Source organism: Sinohyriopsis cumingii, chromosome 11, assembly GCF_028554795.1.
Source record: "Sinohyriopsis cumingii isolate HCF-2022 chromosome 11, ASM2855479v2, whole genome shotgun sequence".
In the NCBI taxonomy this organism is placed as follows: domain Eukaryota; kingdom Metazoa; phylum Mollusca; class Bivalvia; order Unionida; family Unionidae; genus Sinohyriopsis; species Sinohyriopsis cumingii.
This window is the reverse complement of record NC_142971.1, coordinates 48835057-48855052: the sequence shown is the minus strand read 5'-3', so window position 1 is coordinate 48855052 and position 19996 is coordinate 48835057. Positions and strand designations below refer to the sequence as shown.

The window sequence follows — 19996 nt, the reverse complement described above, 5'->3', positions numbered from 1 at the left end:
CATGTCACCTCTGTCTGCATGGGTTCAAGTCTTAGATTCAGCCAATGTGGGTATGTGAGAAAGCTTGCCAGTAGCTTTTCGTGGGTCGGTGGTTCTTTCCGTGTTTACCTGGGTTCTTCCTCCACCATTAATACTGGCCACCATGTATAGCCTATCGTGTGCTGAAAAATGGCATTAAACCCTACAACAACAAAATCATTTGCATTTATTCACATTTAGTTTGCATTTATTCATCATTTTGTTTGCATTTATTCATCATTTCATTTGCATTTATTCATCATTTTGTTTGCATTTATTCATCATTTCATTTGCATTTATTCATCATTTCGTTTGCATTTATTCATCATTTCGTTTGCATTAATTCATCATTTTGTTTGCATTAATTCATCATTTCGTTTGCCTTACGGTTCCATTTCACAGGTAAAATTCTGTTTCAGGTTTGTATAGGTTAGAGGCAGAATCAATTCTGTTCCTGCTCGAAAGTGTTTTTTTTTTATAAATGGACGTATATACTGGCAAACTGTATTAGAGAGCTGTAATTTACTTTAGTCTAAAAAGGTCAGTAAATTGTTATACACATGCTGTATCAGATCAAAGAGATGCAATTCAACTACATGGATGAAATTACTATATTATCAGTATTACCTAGATGCACAGCTCAGCTTGCAGTCCTAGAACATTTTCTTTGTACCAACAGCAAATGTGGTGTTCTATTTATAAATGCTTGGTAAATACAATAGCTGGAATGCACAAAATTCAGTAGTTGCTGATTAGAGACAAATGCAAGTTTTGGTGATTCCGTTATATAACTGTATAAATTACACTGTCTGTTTCTACTGATGATGTGCATGATGTAGCATTTATGGTATCGTAGCATAGTACTGGTTATAGGGTACCAAGTAAAAGTTCCAATAATGTAAAACTAGATTGCACAGAAATTTAAAAAATAAACCCTTCTAATTCATTGTAAATTATGGAAGTACAACAAGATAAAATATAAAATGTAAAGATTTTAAAAACTTGTAAAATCTGTATAAGATAAAAGATAAAGGTAACACATTTTAAAATCTTCATAACATATGGACAGAGAAAGACCAAACAAGCTTATGTGATACTCAGTCATATGTAATTTGTCCATTCATCTTATTGTTACTCCTAACTACTTGGAGGAATGTCATGAAACTTGGCAGTTTCATCTTAAGGCCTACTTGGTCCTGAATGTAAAACATGCTCCTCAGACATCAACTATGGCTGTCAGATTGGTCATCTTGACAATCTTATTGTAACTACTCCTTGTAAAAAGTTCATCACATTGTCAGGGTTTTCAACAAGAAAACACTTTCTATGATTTTTTCTTGGTCCTCAATGAAACTGGTGACAATCTGATCCCCAAAATGGCTGCCGTGTGTCAGCCATATTGAAAATCTTTTTTTTCTTCTTCATAATATTTCTCCTCCAAATGGGAACAGCTTGAGGTTTTCACTAAAAGACTTCTTTTGACAGGTCACTTTTCATAAATTAACTTGGTACCAGTCTAACATACATGGCCTTCATCTTGAAAATCTGGTTATTACTACTTTTGATGAATCACGATATCACCATGGGGTTTTCACACAAAGACATTCCATGCTGCCTAATGTAGCTTAAATGATAAAGTGCCTATCTGGTTTTCAACATAGGTGCCATGGCATCATCATGAAATCACAACATGGCCACAATAGTAGCCATCTTGAAAATCTTTTTTATGGCTGTTTCTCATGAAAGATGGTTGTATTGGCATCAAATGTAATGATATGCATTATAAATCACAATGCTGCTCTAAAATACTATTTATTAAGTACACCATTTAGAGATATCATTCCAGTTTGGAGGGAAAGCACTGACTTAATCTATTTTTGTAGAGAGCTTGGCTCATTCAGCATTGAAATTTACAGCTGTTAGCGTTATGTGATCAACTCCAGTTACAAAAATTATTTAAGTGATGATACCTGTAACAGGACAGAAACTGAATGGATTTGGATTAAGTGAAAACACCAAAACAAAATGTATGTGAATGAAAAATGTGAAAGGAAGTATATGAGTTTCAAAACTGTGATCTTTAATATTAATGTAACAATGAAATATATAAACATATACAGCAGCAAACAAATGCCTACGTTCTAATTATGAACTGCCTTGCACATTATGACACAACTCAGAAGATGAAATTATACTCTCATGAATACATAAAAAATACTCATTCATGAAATAATATATTCTGTGAATATGTTATTAAAAAGTGAGTATGGTTCATATAACCATGTGCACTGACAATCCAAATTCACAATCCATGGTCTTATTACACGGTTTGAAATTCACATGCTTGGAATGAACTGTTTTCAGCTATGGGTCTGAAATACCATCAGCTATGCTACCATACTGCCAGCTGTGTTACCTAATGCCACACTACCAGCTATGCTGCCAAATAAACAGCTATGCTCCCACACTACCATCTATGCTCCACAGTACCAGCTATGCTCCCACACTACCATCTATGCTCCACAGTACCAGCTATGCTCCCACACTACCATCTATGCTCCACACTACCAGCTTTGCTCCACACTACCATCTATGCTCCACACTAACAGCTATGCTGCCACATTAACAAACTCTGCTGCCACATTAACATCTACACTGCCACACTACCAGTTATGCTGCCAAATAAACAGCTATACTGTCACTACCATCTATGCTCCACACTAACAGCTATGCTGCCACATTAATAGCTATTCTGCCACTCTACCAGCTATGCTGCCAAATAAACAGCTGTACTGCCACACTAACAGCTGTGCTGCAACAGTCAGCTCTATGATGACACACTACCAGCCCTGTACTGCCACTCTGCCAGTTCTACAAGCTATAAATAGACCAAACTGGCTAGCATATTATATTGAATAAACATCATTAATAATGTAAAAATACATTACAATAATTGCAAAAATCCATGAAAATACATGCTACCTTTAATTTTCTACTTCACTATAGTTATGGCTCTTTGGTTTCAAACTAAGTAACTGGAAAGAGTGAAAACCAAGCAGTTTTGTAAAATTCAGCAAATATTTATTACAAAATGAAAATTTAAAAATACCTTAAAGTATTGTGAATTAAATCCCAAACAGTTGTAAAAGTTATGTCTCAAGTTCAAATGTATGTAGTTCCAAATGAATTCCAGTGGTGTTTCAAATGAATGCCAACAGTTAATGTGCCTGTAGTCTTGAATGTGCCAATGGCCAGGAATGTGGCAATGTGTTAACAGTCTTTTGATGTAGCATAATAATATGATCCAAATTGTCCATTACTGAATTCAATATAGTTCCAAAAATTAATGATTTATTCCAAGAAGTATTTATGTGCACTTTGTAATTCCAGTGAATAATTTTAATAAATAAATACACCCAAATTAAAAACCGTACACAATCATATGACTACTTCCACTATAGATGTTAGGAATGAGTACATTTTTCAAGTAAACAATATTGATATAAAAAGCTAAGACACAATAATAGAGCCAGAATGTAGGTCAATCTCCTATCAACATTCAAAGTTGTCAACACGATCAGGAATTTCCAAGAAAAAAACTTATGTCATATCTTAGATTCAAATAAACATGTCTCCAATAACAAATATGTGAATATTTAATCTCTAATAGCAGAAATATTAACTATGTTTTACATTGTTTGCAAAATAAATTATGTAGTCAGATAGACTATTAACTTGATTTTGGACTAAGGTTAATGACAAAATACAGATATACATAACATATAATCATGGAGAAAATCAACAAACAAGTTAAATATACATAATACAGATATACATAGCATATAACCATGGAGAAAAGCAACAAACAATCCAAGTTAAATATACATAATACAGATATACATAGCATATAACCATGGAGAAAATCAACAAACAATACAAGTTAAATATACATAATACAGATATACATAGATATAACCATGGAGAAAAGCAACAAACAATACAAGTTAAATATACATAATACAGATATACATAGCATATAACCATGGAGAAAATCAACAAACAAGTTAAATATACATAATACAGATATACATAGCATATAACCATGGAGAAAAGCAACAAACATTCCAAGTTAAATATACATAACAGTATAAAGATCTTAACATTAAACTAAGACAAACCATCTGTTTTCCATACCCAAACACAGTACAATTTACTGAAATTCCAAATATCAAGAATAAAAGATAAAATGATATATCCATAGGAGACATTTAAAGTATGGGTACCATTGCAAATAGAACTTCACGAAATAAACGACTACTCATCCCTACTGCTTTAGTAAAAGACTATATTGAATTAGGGCCAATTTCTGCTCCCATTTTTATGGGGGAAAAAAATATTGTAAATATCACAACTCTGTGTCTCATTGTATTATTAGATGTTTAAATCACCCTATTCTGCATTAAATATGCATATAAATTTGTTTTTCACACCTAAAGACAACCTTTGAACATGGGCTGTGAAATTTAAGAGAAAATGCTACATTTGAGCAACTTGAAACTAGAAATAAGATCTAACCGCAGGCTTGATCAGACAAGATATTTACACTGATTAATTTTTATTACAAATTTTGGGTTCTCATATTAACTTATGTGATCACATTTCCACTAATCACTGAAAATTAAAAAATTCTTGAATTTTTCTGTCTATGTATCATTGTCGCTGTTTTCCCTGTTGTACGGTAGCTGCCTACATATTGCTACGCGTGAGCAATTAGACCCACATTTCTAGAGTGTGCTATATTATTTCCTTCATTATTAATTTAAACAAATTCCGGGAATAATAATGATTCAGATATTTTAGAAACAATGTTATCCATTCATTTCTCTCTTTCTTCATTCTTTCTAAATTGCCTTGGGAACAAGATTTTTCAAAGAGATGCTGAAGGGGCATTTGTAACTATATATAAACAAAGACTACTTGGAGTAAACATTAAATGGAATTGTTGTTTTATGTTGCCAATTTTTTGCAAAAGCATTATGTAAATAATTATGTATGTACATATATATTATTTATTTTAAACATTAATAACATCGTTTTTTCTTCATTTTCATCACAATACCATTTGCTACGTTTAATTCATTCACAGTATTCCAGAGTAATTCTGTATATGTAATCTTTAAATAAGTCTATCAATTTCCATATGGAAATAACAGTTACAACTAGCATTTGTTTTATTTTAAATTTTGTTAACGGGGTCTTTCTTAATATAGTAACAATATTAATTCTTTAAACTAAAGCATTAACTGTGCAAACAACAAAGGATTGTCTGAAGTTATATAAAACTGCTTGGAAGAAATGTGTCATCTGTATCATATACAGATTAAACAATGCAAGCTTCAATAGCTCAAACAGTATAGCATTATTGTGTCAAATTGTCATAAGATGTTAAAATCCCCAAAGCTCCTTTTTTTTTTCTTCTTCTTTTATTTTTTCTTTTTAAGAATTTATATCCATAATATCAACAGCTGTCAATTTACAGGTTTGAAATAAAGTTAGTAACTGCTCAGTTTTCAAAACTTTATGATTAAGTACCTTTTTGTCAACGAATTTTAAAAACAGTTTTCAGTTGACGTATAAGTTTGATATTCTATTTTTTATCTACAATGGACCATTTTTGTATAGTTTTAGAAACTAAGCTTTATATAGAGAGCTTTATAACCCTTAAAACAATAAAACTGCATATTGGAAATTTGAAACTGAGTGAATAGCTTATGGTAAAGCAGTATCTGTGAGAAGTAAATGGAAAATGTGACTACTTTTCATATCGTTTTTCATAGTGTTTTGACACCCTGAAACCATGGCAATGGACGTGTGAACACAAAACTGATGTCAGAAATAAATATTAACCACTTCATATGTATAGTATACATAATATAAGGACATTTGGAGAAGGGGCAGAAAATGGCCCTTATTCAATATAGTCCATTCCTAAAGTAGACACCTCATGATAAGATCTCGGGATCACTGTGCCCGCAAATAGCATATGCATCACATAAGTACTGAGAAACAAAAACCATATCAGACCCAAGGGTAAAGTGCCCATGCCCATCATGAAATATGGGTATCTCATTGTGAGTGACCAATCTGATTATAATCAGATCTCCACTGTCCTACGTGAAGATCTGATGACAACCGCTTAAGGGTCATGTTCCAGTGACCTTTGAATTAGTCAATGGAAATGCAGCTTTCAAAAACCTGAAAGTGAATCAGATTGTTCGGTACACATTGATGCTTTTCATCCAGGGTGCTCTTTCTCCAAATGCGAAGATATAAGACTTCATCTGATTGGTTGATAATATTAGCATTTATGGTAATAACATTGGTTACCAAAACATGACCCCTGAGCTGTTGCTGTCAGGTCTTCATGTATAACAGTGCATTGACCTTCAATGAGCTGCATCTGTTATTTCAGTCAATATTAGTCAAGGTAAATAAAATAATGCAACTATTCTAGGATACACTGTATGTGTCTTTGAAATCAATTGCACATAATTGTTGTAATGCATCAGCAAGTTATTTTCTTGCCTTATTCTGTGACAATACCTCCCATCTACAATAAAATGGACATTTTTTTTAGTAATCATGGAATATAAATAGCTTAAAATAGCCCTTATAACTTTTTGCTAGTAATACCAAGACAAGGCAATAAATATAACATTTGCCAATAAGGTCCTCCCATTTCATTGAATTTGCTTGCAAAGACAACAACGTTGTAGTGTCAGTGCCCTATGCAGCAATAGAGCAGCAGGGGTTGGTGGTCAGTTTCTAGAGGGAAATCTCTCTCACAAGGACAAGTATGAAATTTCCCAGTTCTCCACAAAAGTAAGCATGAAATTTGCAAATCCTTAACATTGCAGCCAGACAATTTGTTTTCCCGTTAGTAGTTTTTTTTACCCAGGCTACAATTTCCTGTTGCCATAGACAGCTTCATCATATCTTGCTCCTGCAGCAAAACTGCTTCCATCCAACTGTCAGAAGCCACAGTTCTTAAAATGAACTGTTTGCTTACATCAGGCAGTTTCAATATAGGTGCACTGATCAACTTTTCTTCGAGCATTCAAAAAGTCCCTTCTTGTGATGGTCCCCACACTTCATGTGGTTGCCCTTTTTCAGATCAGACCATGGACTAAATACTATGGCTGCAGAATTTGCCATAAATTTCCTATAAAATCATACCAAACCTAGAAACAAATAAACATGTGTCTTGTTGACTGAATTAAGCAAGTTTCTAATTGCTTCTGTTTGCTTATGGTAAGGTTTTAACTGTCTGGATCCACTGATCATAATGATCCAGATACTCTAAATCTGTATATCCAATGCTGCAGTTATTGGGTAACACTGGAGTTCACCTTGTGTTTACTCCAAGTGTTCATCTACACACAAATATTGTCCTAATAGCTATCAGTACTTAACAATTTTTTTTAGTACTTAGCACATCAAGTGACAACAAGAAGCAAAGGCACCCACAAATCTGAATGGCATCACCTTACACTCATATAGTCCTTCTGGGTCCATCAATACACGGGACTCTTCAATGATGGTACCTGCCAGTATCCCCTTGACAGACTCATTTTCAATTGTATTGGTGACCAGTCTACTTCACCCTTCATATCTGGAATTGGTTCAGCATTGAACATCATGACTTTATTTAACTGACAGATGCCAATACACAATGGTTTTCCGTTCCTTTTTCTGGACTAGGACAATGGGAGATAAATATGGTGAGTTAGAGGGTTCAGTCATCCCTAGGTCTAACTTACTTCATGCATTACTTTTTCTAATTCTACCCTTCTTTCCTCAGCTGCCCTATCCAATGCCATCCTTTTTGTCTAATTCTACCCTTCTTTCCTCAGCTGCCCTATCCAATGCCATCCTTTTTGTCTAATTCTACCCTTCTTTCCTCAGCTTCCCTATCCAATGCCATCTTTTTTTTTCTAATTCTACCCTTCTTTCCTCAGCTTCCCTATCCAATGCCATCCTTTTTTTCTAATTCTACCCTTTTTTCCTCAGCTGCCCTATCCAATGCCATCCTTTTTGTCTAATTCTACCCTTCTTTCCTCAGCTTCCCTATCCAATGCCATCCTTTTTGTCTAATTTTACACTTCTTTCCTCAGCTTCCCTATCCAATGCCATTCTTTTTTTCTAATTCTACCCTTCTTTCCTCAGCTTTCCTATCCAATGCCATCCTTTTTTTCTAATTCTACACTTCTTTCCTCAGCTTCTCTATCCAATGCCATCCTTTTTTTCTAATTCTACCCTTCTTTCCTCAGCTTCCCTATCCAATGCCATCCTTTTTTTCTAATTCTACCCTTCCTTCCTTGCTTCCCTATCTAATGCCATCCTTTTTTTCTAATTCTACCCTTCTTTCCTCAGCTTCCCTATCCAATGCCATCCTTTTCTAATTCTACCCTTCTTTCCTCAGCTTTCCTATCCAATGCCATCCTTTTTTTCCTAATTCTACCCTTCTTTCCTCAGCTTCCCTATCCAATGCCATCCTTTTCTAATTCTACCCTTCTTTCCTCAGCTTTCCTATCCAATGCCATCCTTTTTTTTCTAATTCTACCCTTCTTTCCTCAGCTTCCCTATCCAATGCCATCCTTTTTTTCTAATTCTACCCTTCTTTCCTCAACTTCCCTATCCAATGCCATCCTTTTCTAATTCTACCCTTCTTTCCTCAGCTTTCCTACCCAATGCCATCCTTTTTTTCCTAATTCTACCCTTCTTTCCTCAGCTTCCCTATCCAATGCCATCCTTTTCTAATTCTACCCTTCTTTCCTCAGCTTTCCTATCCAATGCCATCCTTTTTTTTTCAAATTCTACCCTTCTTTCCTCAGCTTCCCTATCCAATGCCATCCTTTTTTTCTAATTCTACCCTTCTTTCCTCAGCTTCCCTATCCAATGCCATCCTTTTTTTCCTAATTCTACCCTTCTTTCCTCAGCTTCCCTATCCAATGCCATCCTTTTCTAATTCTACCCTTCTTTCCTCAGCTTTCCTATCCAATGCCATCCTTTTTTTTCTAATTCTACCCTTCTTTCCTCAGCTTCCCTATCCAATGCCATCCTTTTTTTCTAATTCTACCTTTCTTTCCTCAGCTTCCCTATCCAATGCCATCCTTTTCTAATTCTACCCTTCTTTCCTCAGCTTTCCTATCCAATGCCATCCTTTTTTTCTAATTCTACCCTTCTTTCCTCAGCTTCCCTATCCAATGCCATCCTTTTTTTCTAATTCTACCCTTCTTTCCTCAGCTTCCTATCAAATGCCATCCTTTTTTTCTAATTCTACCCTTCTTTCCTCAGCTTCCATCCTTTTCTAATTCTACCCTTCTTTCCTCGGCTTTCCTATCCAATGCCATCCTTTTTTTTTATTCTACACTTCTTTCCTCCACTTCCCTATCCAATGCCATCCTTTTTTTCTAATTCTACCCTTCTTTCCTCAGCTTCCCTATCCAATGCCATCCTTTTTTTCAAATTCTACCCTTCCTTCCTCAGCTTCCCTATTTAATGCCATCCTTTTTTTCTAATTCTATCCTTCTTTCCTCAGCTGCCCTATCCAATGCCATCCTTTTTGTCTAATTCTACCCTTCTTTCCTCAGCTTCCCTATCCAATGCCATCCTTTTCTAATTCTACCCTTCCTTCCTCAGCTTTCCTATCCAATGCCATCCTTTTTTTCTAATTCTACCCTTCTTTCCTCAGCTTCCCTATCCAATGCCATCCTTTTTTTCTGATTCTACCCTTCCTTCCTCAGCTTCCCTATCTAATGCCATCCTTTTTTTCTAATTCTACCCTTCTTTCCTCAGCTGCCCTATCCAATGCCATCCTTTTTGTCAATTCTACCCTTCTTTCCTCAGCTTCCCTATCCAATGCCATCCTTTTCTAATTCTACCCTTCTTTCCTCAGCTTTCCTATCCAATGCCATCCTTTTTTTCTGATTCTACCCTTCTTTCCTCAGCTTCCCTATCCAATTCCATCCTTTTCTAATTCTACCCTTCTTTCCTCAGCTTCCCCATCCAATGCCATCCTTCTTTCTTAATCTGCCCTTTCTGATTCCCATTTCTCCCTGTTGAAGTTGTTTTGCCATTTCTAGCCTTCTCTTTCTGTTGCCAATTGTTCCTTTTGTGCTTCCCTTTCTAATTCTCTTTTCTATCTTTCTGCTTCCATTTCTTTTGCCTTGTCATCCCTCTCTCAGGTTTGGACTTCCTGAATAAATATTCTCATACTTTCTCACTCATATCCCAGTTGTTTACCCAAATCAACCAATCTTTAGGAGTTGACATGACATAGCTGATATGGTTACATAATCTAAAGAGATTTATATACAATACACCCTAATGGAGGTAAAATTCATATAATCAATCTTATCTTATTGAGGATTGCAATCAAAACAAAATAAACACACACACACACATATAACAGACCCACGTGCCCAGAGAAAAACAGATACACAACTACCTATAGATTCTTTTTTATCAGGATGGTCATGATCTATGACATACAAACAATATGTGCATACATTAGATGATGGTATTTATTCATCTAATCCAAAGATCCAACTTCTGACTACATTGTAACAGGATAGAAACTGAATGGATTTGGATTAAGTTAAAACACCAAACACAATGTATGCGAATGAAAAATGTGATATGAAGTATTTGAGTTTCAAAACTCACCATGAATATTAATGTAACAATGAAATGGATAAAAATATAGAGCAACAAACAACCTTACATGTTATAAAACAGTTCAAAAGATGTCAGTCAGTATCAGTTGAGGTACTAAAGAACCTCTAGGTAATGCTGTATGCATCTACTAAATCAATTACACATAATCATTCAAATTTATCTCCAAGTTATTTACTTGCCTTATTCAGTAACAATGCCAGTCATGTGATATATTTTAGGGTAATCCATGTTCCCTAATTTCATTAAGTATGCTCATTTTAGAATTATTGATTTCTTAGCTTTCCATCCATTAAAATTATAGCTGGGCTATATTGATTGCTTAATGAAGTTGTATGGTATGTTAACGGTGCTAAATAAGGGTTGTCTGGCTTTGTCAGTTTGGTTGCTTGCATTGCTCTTTCCATGAAGCCATTACTCTTTAAATATCTTGGGCTAATTGACACATATTCAGATTTTTTTTTTATTGCATTGCAAATGCTTTCAAAGTTGCTGAAGAGTATTGCAAACCATTGTCCAATATGAAGGTTTTTTAGCATGCCATGTCATGCAGACATTGGTTGCAGTTGATAGACAATAACCTGACTGAACCCATAGTATGCACCAATTTCCTTATTGGGAAACATATTCTGTTACTAAGAGATATGTTTGTCTGTTTAACCCAAGCAAATCTGATGTAACTCTTTGCTAGGGTGAACATGGAAAATTCACTTAATATTATTCAGCTAGAGCTTTTGTGTTTTTGAAGCATTTTCAATAAGATTTCACCAAATTTTCGAGCTGATTGCTTAGGCCTTTCAACCGCATGGATATTTTTGGCACTTTTCTATGCCTTAATTTTGTTGAGTATCGCATCTTGGAAAGGCAATGGTATGACCAGGTTTGTCCCTTTCAACAAGAGTACATTAATGCCCCGTTTGATCAGATTCAAGACTCATCTTTGCCATCATGACGTTTGTTTTGTACCGCATGAATTGCTTTGAAAACATCCTATCACCAATTTCTTGTCTTCACTTAAACTTGGAAGACGATTTAGTGTTATCTTCAGAACAGAAGATATAGGGCACTTTTCTCATGCAAGGAATATTTCTTCTAGAACAAGTCCAAGTGCAGGGAATTGAGATAAATACCAACAAAATCTATCACATGGTACTTCCTGCAGATGCAAAACAACTGGTGTGGCCACAGGCACTTGTTTTTTGTTAGGGAAGAAAGGAAAACCACTGACAACCCCCACTCCACTTGTAAACAGAATGTTATAAATTTACGCAAGGTGACAAACTCGTGTTATTTGAAATCTACCCCTTGGTAGAATCTGTGCTAGTGTTATTTGTCCCATCGACGTTATTCAGTTCCTGATAAAATATCTCAACATAAAAAGGGACATTTTAGATTTGCTCCCAATTTATACAGGGAATAGGCTACATTAAGTTCTGTTTGGTGGTTATTGTGTACGCTGGACTGTAACAAACAATAACCACCAATCAGAGTTCATTGAGAGACTGGATGCCATCACTTTCTTCATGTCATGCAGAGAATAAGCTACATTAAGTAGTTCTGATTGGTGGTGAAAGTTTATTCTGGCATGGATTAATCAAAATTAAATGTAAAATATTTCAATGCACGATGTGCTGGAAGTGTATAAATCAAATAAGACGCAAGTAGACAAGATACAAATCAACAGAGTAACTTTGCATAACAGTGGTTATTAAATGATGAGTAAAATACTTCATTGTACATGAGAGCAACACATTTGGAATGCCTTCTTTATGCTGAGCATGCAGTTGAGATGAGATAAATTAGCATGTAAGTGATGAGTGGAAGCATTACAAGACACACAATCTTGTGTTTATGTTAAGAGGACGAGTGAGTGTTGTAAATAGGGTTTGTTTTTTTTCTACTGAAAAAAATAAGTGCCTGTTCCTGTGACATCTGACTAATAATTTTTCATGACTATTGAATACTAAAGTAACTTGAATAGGGTAAGTATCATTTTGTAGTGATTCTCCACCTCCTGAATCAATATGTGTATTGGTATGACAAAAGTATTGATGCATTATTATATTGATTAATCATTTCACCCCTACTAATAATAATCACAGGTCATGAATTTACTAATTGATTATATGTGCAATAAATATTTATTTTCCAGTGTTATATACTTTGAATCAGCTTTTTTCGAGTCGAAAACTATGGTTTGCTACAATTTCCCTTTCAACTAAAATAACAATGATATTTTAGAGAACAAGAAAACTTGAAAACCATGCTGTAGTATGTAATAATTTGAAACTGTTGTTGTAGAGTTAGACTAGAGTATTTTTTCTTGTAAAATATTTTTCCAGTATTAATTAAGATAAGAAACAATCCTCTTGTAGATTCCAGGAAATTCTTTTTTTTGCCAGTGATGCATTGCAATACCACATTATATTTTTTTAATTTTATATATTAAGTTTTATTGCATAATAATGAAGGAAGCTGTAACAAACAGCTGTATATGTGGTAATTTCTTGATGTTAAAGCTCATCTAACACACACTGACAATGTGCACAACTATGTATCCATCAGGTTTTGTGCATACTTTAAGAGTTAGCTCCCTTTGGCCATGTTGTGAGCTCTTCACTGCAGTTTTGCAATTTCATTGTTTTGAGCAGTGTATTCTGTTACTGTGACATATGTTTGTCCATTTAATTTCAGCAATTCAGTGTAACTCTCTGCCATGATAAACTTGGAAATTCACTTGGTATTATCAGTTCAGATAGATCTTTTTGTATTTTTAATGCACTTTCCACAAGATTTCACCAAATTCTCCAACACATTAGCCCATGTAATAAAAACTCACTGACAATGTGCATAATTTTGTACCCATCAAGTTATGTACGTACTCGAAGAGTTAGATCTCTTTGGCCATGTTGTAAGCTCTTCACTTTTGTAGGTGCATTCTGTCCCCCATCCTTAAGTCCTGCTGAAAAAACACACATATAAGCTCCATTTTTTAAGATTGATTTAACATTAAATGTTACCTAGGATGCATGGTAGTAAATTTCAAGAAAATTGTTATCAGATTACCCATTTGGCTTTCTGGTAGTGGAACATGTGCATTAGAGTTTTGACATTAGAGATGTGTGTATGCTTATTAAAGACTACATCAAAGGGGTAAAGTGTACTTTCATGTCCCTTATGACAGTTTACCCCGTTAATAAGACCACCATATCATTGCAGAAAAATATGGGTCCCAAGTCACATAAAGAAATATTCTCTGAACCCTAGCCACCCACCATCCCAGTATGTGGCAACAGGCATCGATTGTCAACATTGCAAGCCATAGGCAAAAAATTTACTTTGCTCCTTTTTACCTCTGGATTTCCTTGCTGTTCATAATTGTACATGAGCAAAAAATGTCATCAACAGCACAATGAAACAAGGGTACAATACAGAAAGTGCCATTTTTATCAATCATTAAGCGATTGATATGAAGATAAATTATAATTGACATACTCAAACAGCCTGAAAGGTCATGTTTGGTCAGCTTTTGAGAAAATGTTATTTGGGTTTGCTGGTTAAGCAAGTATATGCATATTTATTTAAAAAACTTAGACAATATTATTGCAGATAGCCACAGATGAAATAGAATGTCACTCACCTATTACAACTGCAATTAAAATAAACTTGATCTTTAATTAATCTTCCAGTTGTTTTATTAAATTATTCCTAATAGTAAATGCCAAGTTATTGAATCTAGTATTATTTTTGTCAATGTCTTATATTTTAATGTATGAATGGTTAATTTTGTTATGATCCTTGATGCAATATTGTCTTTTCATACCACATTATAATTACACAGGGTATAAGTTTGGCTGCCCGTTATTCTGACACCGACCGTGCCACAGTGATCGAAGCTGATATTCTGGCCATCAATGGATATCTCAACATAATTAATAAGGTAATTATAAAGAAGTTTTTAGACATAAAAGAAGAAACATATGAGAGTACAGTATGTCTTGGAAATATCTATTAGATGCATGCTTGCAAGTTAGGGCAAATTGTGACAATAAACCATATCGAATCAGTGGTAAAACCAGGCTATCAAATCATTTGATTTCAAAATTTAGATTGGTCTGTTGCCTTTGAAATCAGTTTTTATCAAAATAATTTTGATTGGAAACAAAAAAGAGCATTGTTTGCCTTAATATTATAATCAAACAACAATTTGTATCCATCAGGGTATGGTAAGCAACAATTAGTATCCATCAGGGTATGGTAAGCAACAATTAGTATCCATCATAATATGGTAAGCACGAATTAGTATGCATCACTGGTATGGTAAACAAGAATTAGTATGCATCAGGGTATGGTAAGCAACAATTCATATCCATCAGGGTATGGTAAGCAAGAATTAGTATCCATCATAATATGGTAAGCAACAAATAGTATCCATCATAATATGGTAAGCAAGAATTAGTATCCATCAGGGTATGGTAAGCAACAATTAGTATCCATCAGGGTATGGTAAGCAACAATTAGTATCCATCATAATATGGTAAGCAACAATTAGTATCCATCATAATATGGTAAGCAACAATTCATATCCATCAGGGTATGGTAAGCAACAATTTGTATCCATCAGGGTGTGGTAAGCAAGAATTAGTATCCATCATAATATGGTAAGCAAGAATCAGTATGCATCACTGGTATGGTAAGCAACAATTCGTATCCATCAGGGTATGGTAAGCAACAATTCATATCCATCAGGATATGGCAAGCAAGAATTAGTATCCATCATAATATGGTAAGCAAGAATTAGTATGCATCACTGATATGGTAAGCAACAATTCATATCCATCAGGGTGTGGTAAGCAACAATTAGTATCCATCAGGGTATGGTAAGCAACAATTAGTATCCATCATAATATGGTAAGCAACAATTAGTATCCATGAGGGTATGGTAAGCAAGAATTAGTAAACATCATAATATGGTAAGCAACAATTCATATCCATCAGGGTATGGTAAGGAACAATTAGTATCCATCATAATATGGTAAGCAACAATTAGTATCCATCAGGGTATGGTAAGCAACAATTAGTATCCATCAGGGTATGGTAAGCAACAATTAGTATGCATCACTGGTATGGTAAGCAACAATGAGTATCCATCAGGGTATGGTCAATTAAATGAAAAGGAAGAGTTGTATATATCTTTTATTTCATAAAATGCACAAAAGTATTTTTTATTTCCTTCAAGTTCTCACTGCATAGTGACCACTAATAACATTCATACTCTCCTGTACCACTTAAAACTCATTATATTTCTTAGTACATGTAGCTGTTTAGCATTGGGAGAAAGTGCATGTTTCCGCAATTTGACATGAGTTGACAAAAAGGGTATTAGCTACCCTCAAATATTCCTCTTAAAACTTATTGGCAAACACAGTTACAATTAAGACAATAAATCAGATTATTGACCAAAGTGTTTATACCTATATCAGTTTTTGGTCAGTCTGTTTTATATCGTCTCCCTCAAAATTCAGCTGATTTGTAATTAAAGTCTTTCAAGCCATCATGGACCACCATTTATCTCATTATTACTTATAACACCATAATATATATCCTGCTTTAGGCCTTAAATTATCCAAATAATAACAGTAAGGTAATCAGTTTATAGCTTGTGTGTACATGTTTAGCTGCTGAGTAAATGTTTATAATTGGATGACTTGGTACACATTGCATTGGTGGAACACTAGACTAGTTCTGACTGGATTCTGTAATGTATGGATAAAACACATACATATGGGTGGGCAAAATGTTTTTGAAATCTATTATATTTTTTTAATCAGTAGATTTCAAATATAAAATAACATATTTGATAGATGTTTTTTAAAATGGTATGTTTGCCCTACCATCAGTAGAATCACATGTATGTATATAATCAACTAGATTTTTCATGTGCAAGTCGGCATATTTTTGGCCAACCACACATTAACTCCTAAAATAACAGATTGAATCAAAATTTTACAATTTAAGTTAATGAGAAGATCACAAATTATTTTACGTATTGCAACTTTTACTAAGAAATTTTATCTCTTGTTTAATTTTCTTTACAAAAGAACTCTCAATATAGTATAAATGACAGCATACATGTACAATGAAATATTGAACAATGAAAATTTTGGCACCATATTTGCCAACCTATAAGTCAATACTTTTTAATTAGAAAATGTGGCTTTCATCTTATACTCAGAATCAACTTGTGTATGGATTATGTCATTCAAATCACTTTATTTTATGTCATTTGTTTTGTTTGTAAAAATTTGTCTCCAAAAGTATAAAAATTAATGTGTAAAAGTAATCACTGTTTTGTGGGAGAAGATTATGTACAAAATATAGGACCTGACATTAAGAAGGATTTTAAAATATTTCTGTGATCATCAGTATTAAATTCATTTAAATCAAATGTAATTGCACTACAGCAGCATGCAAAAGTAACATACTTTTTATATTTGATTTGTATATGTGCATTATAATAGATGTTAGAAACTGCATAACTATGATAAAGACAGGTATTCTATCACATTTTTCTTCTTTGCACCTTGCGAATTTGAGAGAGAGAGAGAGAGAGAGAGAGAGGTTTCAGGTCAGTGTAATCTGTATTGTTTAGTTTCCTGCCAATTGTGATCTTACTCATGTATGAGGACAATACTCTATTCCATTATCAAATAATGCTACTGAACAGTTAAGCTATCCATTGTCCCACAAACCAGCATGGCTTGGTAGTGTTATTTACATGCTAATTAAATATGCTACAGCTGTTGTCAGGTCATCCAAGCTAAGACATGTTAGAGGGCAAGATTCAGCAGACCAGATCAAATTAGTGAGGCTACTAATAGGGAATGAGACAACCCATAGTGTATTGTGAATATGATGTCATGTAATGAAAGGAAATGTCAGTTGCTTTAACTCCTGTAAGTTTCACAACCAATGACACCTTTTGTACTCGCCAAAAGAAATGTCAGCAATGTAAAGTTACAACCTGCATGAGCAAAATCGAAACAAAATGCTACCTAACTACAGGAAGTGTAAGTGTGCTTGCCAGTTAGGATAATCATATTTGTTGAGAATGGAGAGGTTGTTGTACTTGCAAAGAAAATTCCACACCATGCGATATGGTCATTCTTGGGATTTAACCTAAATGGAGCCTATATAGATATAAATACAGTATTATGAATATTTAAATTTTGAAATTGAAGGGGTATTATATGTATTTTAATAGCTTCCATTTACCATTTAATTTATTCCTGTTTTCTCTCCTTGACAAAAGCTTCAGCTAAACAGGGGCAGTAAGGTACAACATAACATGAAAAATGGCTGAAATCTCTCTGTCACTTTGGGGCATATTTTATTTTTATCATGAGGTGCAAGAAGAAAAATGTGATGGAATACATGTGCTCTTTCTCTCTCTCTCACTCCAAAGCAAAACTGTAGAAGCATTTTAGCATCAGTGGTGCAATTTCCATATTGATAGTAACCTGAAATAGTATATAGTGATACAATTAATATTCATTAAACTGGAGGTTGCTATAGTTTCATTCCACACAGCATCGCAGATTTTATCCTATCTGTAACTCTGTAAATTTTCTGATCAGCATCATTAAACATAGCGTAAGATATATAATTTGTTTAAAACACTTTGTGTGAAAAGAATAAGGTACTTTTAGCTACATTTAATGATGCTGCCCTGAAAACTTATTAAGTTACTTATAAGATAAAATTTATGATTCTGTTGAATGAAGTGATAAAGATGAAGTTAAAGAATCGATCTGGCTTTGTCTTATACTCAGCATTGATTTATATATGGATGAAGGATGGAAAATTTGCAAAATTTGCCAATTTGACATGCACTCTGCATCAGTGTGTAGGCCAGCAAATACAGTAATTACTATTGGGAGCAACACTTTAGGAAATAAATACAAATTAAATAAGTCTAATCAAGTACAGTTTTATAGTTTGATCAGTTTTAATGTAATCATCATAAATGTAATATGCTTTCTTCTATTCAAGTGTGAAAAGTGCCAATCAACTGTCAGAGCAATGTCCTTGCAATTTCCATGAGAACTTAATTAGGTGGTCACTGTGTTCTGATATGTGAATTGCAGAAGTGTTTCTTGTATTGTTACAACCAATTAAAATGAGATCTGCTTTGTATTATCAAATGAATTGTGTCTTTTGTATCAAATCCAGTAGAAGGGATAGAATAAAATTGTTATAAGGCATGCAAATCCTGCCTGTCTAAGAGTTAGTGGTTACAATTGTGTGCCAGGTCAACTCATTTCATTAGACAAGTTAAACACTGTTTTTAATATTATTTTGTGAGTAATGTCATTAAGGTTTATAATATTAACTATTAACCACTGGTTTATCCTGATCATTGGACAGCAATTGAAACAATCAGAAGGCATGTCATTACATGTCATGTTTAACATCATAGACATGATCATTGGACAGCAATTGAATCAAGCAGAAGGCATGTCAGTATATGTCGTGTTTATCATCATGGACATGATTATTGGACAGCAATTGAATCAAGCAGAAGGCATGTCAGTACATGTCGTGTTTAGCATCATAGACATGAATATTGGACAGCAATTGAATCAAGCAGAAGGCATGTCAGTACATGTCGTGTTTAGCATCATAGACATGATTATTGGACAGCAATTGAATCGAGCAGAAGGCATGTCAGTACATGTCGTGTTTAGCATCATAGACATGATCATTGGACAGCAATTGAGTCAAGCAGAAGGCATGTTAGTACATGTCGTGTTTAGCATCATAGACGTGATCATTGGACAGCAATTGAATCAAGCAGAAGGCATGTCAGTACATGTCGTGTTTAGCATCATAGACATGATTCATTATGGGGATGCTAGATCAAAAGTATGTAGTGAACTTAAAATTCCAGAGTTGGCACTCCCAGGTTTGCCCAAGGAAGAGCAGAAATTCTAAAATGAATAGCAAATGAAATCATAGCATCAATATTTTACTAATTGAATAATGCTAAAAACTGAGTTTCAGTTATTTTGTTTTTGTAAATAAAAATCAATCCTTTTAGTAAAAAGAATTCAGTTATGTTCTAAATCATTAGTAACACTAGAATGTGTCCACATTAACAGCTAAAAGCAGTGACATAATAAACAATTTTTTAAAATTTCATTTTGTTATGAAACCTCTCTACCTGTTGTTTTTAATGATT

The 19996-nt window shown here is 34.1% G+C and overlaps 1 protein-coding gene across 1 annotated transcript in view; it reads left to right on the top strand.

Moving 5' to 3' along the window:
• Window positions 1-19996, top strand: part of LOC149788414 (stabilin-2-like) — a 495609-nt gene that overhangs the window by 408090 nt on the left and 67523 nt on the right. Inside the window, exon 28 of the mRNA XM_089974375.1 lies at window positions 14597-14695. Coding sequence (XP_089830501.1) covers window positions 14597-14695 — 99 coding nt within the window. The remainder of the gene's footprint in view (window positions 1-14596; window positions 14696-19996) is intronic.